This window comes from Polistes fuscatus, unplaced genomic scaffold (assembly GCF_010416935.1).
Source record: "Polistes fuscatus isolate 324 unplaced genomic scaffold, CU_Pfus_HIC Scaffold2, whole genome shotgun sequence".
In the NCBI taxonomy this organism is placed as follows: Eukaryota; Metazoa; Arthropoda; class Insecta; order Hymenoptera; family Vespidae; genus Polistes; species Polistes fuscatus.
The window spans coordinates 10836453-10846268 of NW_025113096.1; the positions used below are offsets into that span (position 1 = coordinate 10836453).

A 9816-nucleotide genomic window follows, 5' to 3' on the forward strand; every position below is an offset into this window, starting at 1 on the left:
GCGGTAACAATGTTTTTATGTTGGTATTAATGGGTCCAGTTTGATGGCAGTAGAAACATAAATTGGTTCTTCTGTCAATATCTTTAAATAATTCAAAATTAAATTAAATAATAATTATGTACATTTAATTAATTCGTCACATAAATTTTGATATACATAATTTACTATCAACAACAAATATTTCACGATATGCTATGATAATTAATAAAAATGAATGTTTCTTTAGTATGTGATACATTGGAGGATGATTTCAGTTTTGTTGTTTGATAGTGAAGTATTACAGAATTTAAGAAGAAAATAATTTGAAAAACGTTAATAATTAATTTGAAACGAGAAAATCTTATCGTATTGAAGAATCGTCTGAGACAAATCAAACAACCTTTCATCGATATTTTAATTGCGATTCTACTTTAGAGGTTAAGTAGCATCCTAGAGTGTTGTTTATTTGACGAATGTTCTTGTAATAGCTTGATGTTTCCGTACAATTAAACAACATTTGAAAGGCTTTATTTACGAAGTCATGGATTGTCTTGACGATGACGCGCTTGAGTTTAGTGATAAAGATGAAAATTCCATTTTTAATTCTCCATCCCCTAACGTATGTAACCCCATAGAAGAATACCTTAAAAAACAATTAAGTTCTTTACAGAACAGGGTAGATAAAACGAATAATGAACTGGAAGAATTAAAGGATGAAATTAAAAATATTTCTAATAGTTTACTTTTCAAACTTGTCCATGGCCATGATAAAGATTCTGATTCAGATAGCGAAGTAAGTCGCTCCATGTATTCGATTATTATTAAACCTGTTTAATCAATTTTTGAATCAATTAACAACACATATATTTTTGTTTATATTTACTATAGCTGTATACAATCACAGGAGAACCAGTGATTAAAAAGAAATTTAATTACAACAAACCATGCAATTTTTTGGTACTTAAAGACCAGTGGCAATACGTTCTTCTAGATAAATGGGTAATAGGTGCAGTTTTACAGAATGTATCATTTCAGTGAGTATCCATTTTCTATTTATAACATGAAATTTTTCTTCTGCAATATAGATGAAATGATTAAAAGTTTGTAGTAGTGGTTTATGATAAGATGTTAATACCATGATCAGAGATGGCAAATAAGATTTGATTTTCGTACCAAAATATGGTGAAATTTATTATCTTATTACCATGTTATAGTCTTACCGATCTTATATTTATGATTACATCTTATGACCCGTGTTTTCTATGAAATATGATTGAATGTGGAGGTGAGTTTTGCATATATGTGCGTGCCATCCAAAATGTTTTATATATTATGGGAAAATGTGAAGTTATGCATGCTACTTATTTGCCATTTCACATATAAACAAATACTTTTCCAATTTTATAGTGTATTATATATATTATACAATAGTATGATGAAATATAACAGTTATTTGACAGTGTTATAGAGGAAAAGTAACAAAGGCATTTTTTTTTCTATTTAAACGTATATGCATATAAAAGTTTTATCAGTAATTTTATTACGAAGACGTAATACTTGCTTGTATTTTCTATTGACAATATGTTATTTCTCCTTTATTTTTTAAGTTTGTGCAGTAGATTCAAGCATCGAGTATATTTCTTAAATAGGAAGAAGCTCTCTGTAATTAAATAACAAAATTTCTATAATTAATAAATCAACATTTACTTTCCGTTTTAAAAATTCTCTAGAATTATATGAAATAATTCTTACGTATTAGGAAAATATTTAGGATTATGTAGTATCGTTTAAAGTATATATTTTTGTTAAAATTAATACTCTTTTTTTATTTCTATATAATAAATGACAAACTAATGACTATTATATACAGATAATATAGTAGTTTTCAACTTTATCAAGCATAATCTAATGTTTCGTTGCGTTTTTTCTTCAAATAAGAATTTATTTTGATATAAAAAAAGGAATGCTGCATTCGCAAATAGTTGCGATCGAGTTACGATCGTCTGTAGTTGTAGTTCGCATATTTCCACTTCAATTTTTGCATATCAAAGCAGTCGGCTTGTCTTTTCCAAGTGAAATATATTCCTCGGGAGAATAATCGAAGAGTATAAAATCATACCTAAAATAATAATAATTGATATTCATTAGAATATGATAAGCATCGCTATTAAAAGTGACAGTTATTTGTTGAGTTAACATTTCAAATAAATAAAGTCAGCATTTATAATAAATTACTGGTATCTAATCTAAGTGATCAGCATTTATAATAAAATATTTGTATCAGTCCTTTATCAACACGCAACCTTTACAAGACCTTGGCTATTTATTTAAAATACTGACAGATTATTATTAATATTGAACAAAATATTAAATATACTGATTATTTAGTATGTATAAAAACTAAATATATAAAAGGAAAAAATAGATGTACTTGTAGATAAAGAATGTCTTTGGTATACCTAAACATTTCATAAAGATCATTGATTTGTGTTTTGGATAATTGAGTGAAATAATTTTTGACAACATCTTTCGTTTGAACACCTCTCGTTGGATTCTTCCATTCCGGTTTAATGATATGTCCAACGTGTGCTTGCTTTATAAGGAAGTCCTGATCTTCCTACGCTCGATTAAAATTCATTTATTCATTAGAATACATTAGAAAGAAAGAAACAGGGAGAGAAAATTAAGAATTAATATCATTTTTGCGTGACTTACTCGAAGTGTTTCGAATTTTGCGATTATATCGAATCGCACTTGGCAGGGTGTGCAAAAGTTGACTATCGGTGTCCAGTGCATGTCCAATTCGTTTCCAGCTTTCCACTGGCACAAAAGCCATCTAACAAATTCTTCAAAGAATGGATATCTCGGTCCATGTTTACCAGTCATTTTCGAATCCTATGGAAAATGTAATTAAAAGATATCGTGTCGATCGATTAAGTTAACTGTAGTCTTGTTTGATAAATACCTTTGATCTGTAATGCCAAACTATGTGGGCACCGAGATTGCTGTGAAACGTATGGGGCAAACTATGCTCCAATTTGTCTCTATAGGCACTCAACAATCTTTCGAAAGGATGTCTGACGATTAGGAAGCTGATACTGTCATTTAAAAATTTCGCTAATTCTTCGGCCGTGTGTCTAGGATATTTTTGCCGTGCCAGAGACACTGGTACAGCTTTAGAGGCTTTTAAAAATTGCGGACTGTATCTGAAAGATTCGATTAAGTGATTGACATAAACCATTCATTTCAATATCTTAAATAATTTTTATAATATACTAATCGAAATTTATAAAAAATATACAAAATATTAGTTTTATTAATTTAAATAAAAAATAAATAAAGAAATAAATTGGACAAACGTTTCTTACCCTGCAAGTAGATTGAAATTATACATCCATGAGGTGGATGCAGCTTTGAATACGTTGCACCATATCAGATGATATTCTCTATTTACAAGGAATTCCCAGGCGTTGGGTTTGTGAAGGGAATCGTTTCCAGGACGATCGAGTCCTTCCTCGGCACACTTCTCAGCCAAAAATTTTCTTCGTTCTATCAAACGAGCTTCTGTTTCCGCAGCTGTAGCCAGTTCGATCATTCTTTCTTCTGGCGTTAGGTTGACATCGTCCTAAAAATATGTACATTCCAAATATTTTTCTCTCTTATCGATTATCTCCAATAAATAGGAATAAAATAAATCAAAGAATGAGTGTATGAATGAATGAAAGTTTTGTCTATTCTTCCCAGGGTCAAGATCTCTCAGAGCACGTGCGTAAGAAGCATACAAGGTGCATTTCTATGTATGCTCTTACGTAGTACCACATATTTACATAGACAAATGTGCACACACATATACGTACACATATATACATCTATCACACCGACCTTCTATGCTACACGCAAGGTTAAGTCAATTTCCACAATTAAACTAAACACTTTTATCTATGGGCTATTCGCGCGCACGTCGTCCTACGCTACGTTGCATCGAGAATGAGAAGAGTCGTGTTGCAAAACACGTGACATTTGACCTATATCTTCGCAAAACACCATGCACCATATAAATTATAGTATCTGTATAGATTCGACTCCTTTATCACACACCGATGCAGATCTTATCATTTTACAGATTTATATATTAAACGAATTGATTGTACTAACGTAAAAAAAAGGAAAGAAATAAAAGATAAGGAGAACAAATTGATTGTATTTCTCGTCTCAATTTGTCGATTTATCTCGGGAAGAGTTAAATCGACAAATGTATGAAGTAAAAGAAAAATAAAAATAAATCAAAAAGAAGGAGAAAAAGTTAAACGAGAAGAGCGAATGTGTAATAGAAGTGCGCTGCTGCCTACCTTCCCCTTATTGATTTCGTTCTAGAGACTATCCCGCTATCGCAAATGTGGGCCACAACGCTGCACGACCGAAGGGCTCTCTGTGGGCGGCGGTGCATCCGAGAAAAGTTCGCCTTTGTATTGGTGCAAGTGCATCGGAGTTATACACACATATTTGCATGCATTATATGCATACATACGTACAGGGTCTGCTCGACGGGTATTAGGCCAATTTAATTTTAAACTCCCGATCAATTTATTTGATTTCCAATTTTTAGTAGAACAATACGGGACCTGGTACAAAAATTCGACTGGGCGAACTTAAAAATAAAAAATGCTTGAAAGTAGATCACGTGATAGAACTTTAAAGGGGGTTACTGTTTGTACCAGAAAATTTTTATATTCTTTGATCCCTCTTTGATAATATTTTTTCTTCTTTTTTCCAATGCTTTTACTTGTACCTCAAAGTCATTGAGCCCCACGGATATTTCTCGTTCCTAAACTTCAGAGCCAGTACTGTATACGTACATACATACAAATATACATTCGTACGCATTGTGCAACGTTCGTCATTTATTTCGTATTGTTCAACAAATCAGCTCATTAATGTTTCGCATAAACGATAAATAAAGAAACGCATCTTAACTTTCGAATCACGTATCGTTGATCTTAATTGTTTACACGTACTCCTTCCTAACAATGCGGCACGTATTTTAATATTATTAGCTTCATCAGTTTTAAAGGGGAAATAGGGAAGAGTAGTGTATAGCAGTGATCGACAGCAATGATTTGTTATTCAATGGAACTATTTAACAATTTTTCAAGGTCAATATATACTCTTGAAATGTTTTTTTTTTTACCAGTGGTCTGTTATTTTTTATTCCCTTTCCATTTTGCTTTCTTTTTCTTTTCGTCAAGAAGTTGATTCGAACATACGGAAGCCGAATATCTTCCACATATATCTTATCTTTCAACTTAATTTGCTGTTCTTTTGCATAGTTTAAAGAGGCCATATCAACCGATCTGCGTGTCCATGCGCCGCATTGCGCCTGGAACTTTGCCAATTCGTGCTTGTGGTGCTTTCGAAATGAGGGCCTACCGATTTCGATCTCTTTTTAACAGTTCTTAGGAAAACTAAGTTTTCATTGCCTAAGGAGAACTTTATCGACTATGTTATGTAAGAATACTTTGAATATATATACATATATATATACAATTTATGATGTAATTCGAATAGATCCGTGTCCAATGGCAACTTCGATAATCTTAAGATAATCTTCTAATACTCTTATGGGACTAAACGACTTGAACGGTTACGGTCTCGCGGCTTCTTCCTCTAAATGACATAATTAATTTTTTTCCTCCTTATTCTTACGTTAGATGAATCAGAAAATTAGACGAATCAAAAAAAAAGTCAAGCGATAAATATTTAAATCTTAATTTTGTTTTTTCTTTCACTCGTTAGTAAAACAACTGTGACGATTACAATCTCGTGGGTTTTCTTTAAATAAATTGCAATTAATATTTTTTTTTATATATCGTTAGACAACAAAGAAAAGGAATTAATTATTGAACTAAATTAATTTGTCTTTTTATACATCAAAAATAAAGCACCAAAAAAGAAAAGAAGATAAATGTAATAAATATAAGAATGAAATGAGAGAGAAACGATAATTATTCTCACTTACGTCCAAAAGTGTTCCCTGTTGCACGTTGTTATGATCATCTTGATTGGAGAGGGCCAAGATGATCAAACCCACGATCGCGGCAGCCAAAAGTGCTCGACGAATTCCCGCGAATACGTGACGTCGTGGTGTCATCTCCCTGAGAACGTTCTTCCTTCTGTATTCATATCGGACTGAAACAAAGTGGAGAATCATTTTTTTATATTTGTATACGTTTCAAATTTATACATGGATATAACCGTCCGCGGGCGAGTGCTCATGCACACACACACACACACGTTCGAAATATGCAATCGTTTGTTTGTTACATAAAGGTAAATTATAGAATCGCTGACATTGTTATGCGTGTTTTATTTCGCATTTAACCTCGTCAACAATTCGTCCTACGGAAAAACGTAATCTTCCTCGACGATATTTTACAATTCGATTGTTAAATATATGCATAATCGACAGTTGCGTTAGGGTTGCTAAATTATTGTTCGCGAGGACAACTAAATAAATATTGAAACACGCAATGGACTTTTGTTGAAACGTTCGTCGTTAGTTAATATCAAATTTAGCAACGTGATATTTTTGAGTTCTTTCCCACAGAAAATTCTTTTTACAGATACACGTCTGTATTCTTTCTCGTGGTAAAAGGTGATACGTTCCTTAGATGATTAGCGCTTCTCACGCGGATTTCAAAGATCACTTCCGTGCGATATCGCTCTTATGTCACGTAGGATTTTGCGAAATACCAATTAAAACGTGTGTTCCCGTTACGCCCATTTTTCTTTTTCCGATCCAATGATAAACGTTTGACATTTATGTTATTTTTCCTATTAATTGCGTTATCAGATTTTGTATTAATAACGATAATTAATTACTATTCTTTTGTAAATAAAAAATAAAGGCTTGTACCTTTTTCGGACATACAAGCCGAAAATCCTGCGACGTCGGGCTTCGTTAGAACATTTATCGCACTTATCTGTAAACGTCGAGCCGAGGGGGATCTCTTTTATTGTCTTCGTGGTCGTCTCTTCCTCTTCGTCGATTGGAGCAAAGTGTCACACCTTTTCTCTTTCCGTTTCTCCGGAATTTCCTTTTTCTTTTTTCCCCGTTTGTCTTTTCAGTTGACGCACGTGATTCTCGCGCACGTTTTACGGAAAGAAGTTAATGTGCGCACGGATCACCGAACGACCACGGCGGCATCACATAGATCACTGAGAAGAGAGCGTTGGAACGGTCGTCTGCTAGTCTAACAATATGAGCGAGCAAACGAGCTAGTGAAAAAGAGAGAGAGAGAGAGAGAAAGAGATAGAGAGAGATGAATAAATAGATAGATACGGGGAGAAAGAGAGAGAGGGAGGGAGATAGAAAGAGATGGAAAGAGAGAGAGAGACGCCAGGCGTCCCAAAGTCCAGCGTCGTTGCTCCTGATGATGGTGGTGCTGCTGATGCTTCTGCTGCTGCTGTACTGCTGGTGCTGGTACTGATGATTCCAATATTAGTAGTAGTAGTAGTAGTGGTAGTAGTGGTAACTGCGGTTAGTCCGTGTACAGTACGCTGAAGTTCCGGATTGGCTGGATTTTTCGCGGGTCGATTTGTCGGAGTTGGAAGTGAGCAGCGCAAGCGCGAGACAAGTCGAATAGGTCGGGAGGTCGCGAGCAAAGGGAAGGTCTTCCGCAAAGGGGGAGCGAGGGACGAAGAAAGCTAGGGAAGAGAGACGCCCAGGGGGGTATAGATAAGCTTGATCCAATGCCCGACTTTCTTTACCTATGCGAATGCCTAGTCCAGAAGCAGGAAACGAGCACAAACTTTTGTACTGTTAGAGTACTTGCTAACTATTGTCCGTTATCACTATCGGATATCACTAATCCCTTAGGATTTTATTTTTCTTCTTGTCATCCTTGCTCTTTTCCCTTTTTGTGATATTTCTTCCTGACGAAAATAGATATATACTTTTTATTATATAATTTATATTTTCTTTTACAGGACATTACGTGAGCTCAAATTTTATGCCTTCCCGAAAGGCATCAACGAAATTCACGGTGTCGTATCGGCTTTCTGGCAAGAGGAAGGCGATCTTTGGAAAAAGGTCGAAGTGATCCCATCGAGGAAGGGCAACATAGTAGCCACGCTTGTTCTCGATCCCATAGATTTTCATGAAAATACGGTCGTAGAGATATACAGCACGATTTCATACGAGAACTTGGATACGGAATTGCAGATAGCTATGCCGGTCATTACTTTCTATTCTCGCGATATTCTACGTGGAATGTATGATATGAATTTGTCCCAGGAACCGATGTACAGCGTGTTAGCATTGAAATGTATCTTCCTTGAAACTACTATAGATCTTCCCTTTGAATTAGATTCCGATAGGTTCGTCCGTCTTTTGCAGTGTCTCGATGCTAAGAAAATCGTGACCAATATTTATACTATCGAAAGAATCGAATGTTACGCTATGATCGAAACTATATCGAATAATAAAATAAGTATAATGGCAAGGTAAGTAGCTTTCAAAAAAGATAAGAAAATAAGCTACGTTTTCCAAAATGTCTTTCATTCTTTCATGCCTTGTTTTTTCTCTTTTTTTTTTCCTTTTTCCTTGCAGAACAATGTCTCATTTGAAGTTAATCCTAAGTATAGTACAAGAAGAAGCCTCGATTCCTATTACGAGACTCGAGGAATATAGGTGTGTCGAAGCAGCAGAAGCTTTGATAGAAGAGTTGGAAACATATCTCGGTGATCTCAATTTCTCGAGAATGCAAAGGGCAAGGATAAAGAGTGACCTGTTAATACCATGATTGCGTGTATGGGCGATATAACGTATTCAGTCATACGAATTGTACGAATCCAAGGTGCTACGTAATCAACAACCACCTGTAACGTTTAAAAAAAAACATTCTTATAAAAAGATTTGTTATTTTTGTAATAAAAAAATGAAAAGAACGAGGAGAAAGAAATAAAAGCGTCCATCATTAGGATCGTGGAAAATGGGGATTTGTGTATATAACTTCGAAAAAGAGTTCACAATCTTTGAAGAAATTTCGATTTTATTTTTGCAAACTTTTTACTACGTACGCATTCAATTACGTACGTACTGACGTATGTATGCGTGTACGTGTATGTGGCACGTTTATAACCGCATTTGTCACGGTTAAACGTACGTCAAATTTTCTTCGAGCCGGATATGATGCTGAACACCAATGCGCTCGGTCGATGAATGATCGTGGGCAGCAATCGAGATGCTGCTATTTTCTTTTTTCTTTCTTTTGAAAATATAATCGATAGAAGCCAACTAAAAGGTTTGATATCGTAATATTTGTCTTTTTTTTTTCTTTCTTTTTTTTTTTTTTCTTTTTTTTTTTACCGTAGCAAGATGACGAGTGTTATATATCATACGTATACAATATATTTTCTAATAATTATTTTCATACGGCGTGGTGTTCGTTAGATTTCTATGCATGTGTGCTCTAAAAGCCGAATAGACGTGCAGCACGGCTTAAAAACTAAATGGACGGGTGAAGTCGAACATTGCCACCGATGGTATGTATATTATGTTGACACTTTTTTTTAATGACTTAATCTTCTTTTTTTCTTTTTTTGTTTCCTTCGAGATAATAATTGTTTTCATTCTTAATCTCTAGAGACATTTAGCATTAGCGTAGTTTTGCATCTTTTTTTTCTTAATCTTCGCTCGATATCCTTTATTTCCTTTCACTCTCTCTCTCTCACTTTTTCTTTCTCTTTTTTATTTATTTATTATTTTTTTTATTTAATTTTTTTCATGGACTTTCTCCTTCGTTCTCTTTTTTTTAAATCTATCTATCTATCTATCTA

At 34.1% G+C, this 9816-nt stretch overlaps 2 protein-coding genes across 5 annotated transcripts; one reads left to right on the plus strand and one right to left on the minus strand.

Annotated features, from left to right (window-relative positions):
• The first annotated feature begins 145 nt into the window (after positions 1–145).
• LOC122516175 lies at positions 146–8974 on the plus strand. The gene is made up of 4 exons (XM_043633775.1): positions 146–772; positions 868–1013; positions 7966–8481; positions 8588–8974. Exons 1-4 carry the CDS (start codon positions 521–523, stop codon positions 8778–8780), a joined length of 1107 nt encoding a protein of 368 aa, XP_043489710.1. The 5' UTR covers positions 146–520; the 3' UTR covers positions 8781–8974.
• Positions 1371–7463, minus strand: LOC122516173 (carbohydrate sulfotransferase 11). 4 transcript variants are annotated; one of them, XR_006303504.1, is made up of 8 exons: positions 6893–7463; positions 5996–6165; positions 3348–3604; positions 2945–3185; positions 2695–2874; positions 2439–2596; positions 1732–2098; positions 1371–1639 (listed from the first exon to the last, which is right to left on the minus strand). XR_006303504.1 is itself a non-coding variant. In XM_043633772.1 (7 exons), the coding sequence occupies exons 1-7, from the start codon at positions 6903–6905 to the stop codon at positions 2011–2013; spliced, it is 1107 nt and encodes a 368-aa protein (XP_043489707.1). In that variant the 5' UTR covers positions 6906–7463; the 3' UTR covers positions 1371–2010. The 4 variants fall into 4 exon arrangements, 3 of the variants coding, with proteins under 3 accessions (XP_043489707.1, XP_043489709.1, XP_043489708.1); XM_043633772.1 differs by having other exon boundaries at positions 1371–2098; XM_043633774.1 differs by lacking the exons at positions 5996–6165; positions 6893–7463 and adding an exon at positions 4329–4421 and having other exon boundaries at positions 1371–2098.
• Positions 8975–9816: the final 842 nt, after the last annotated feature.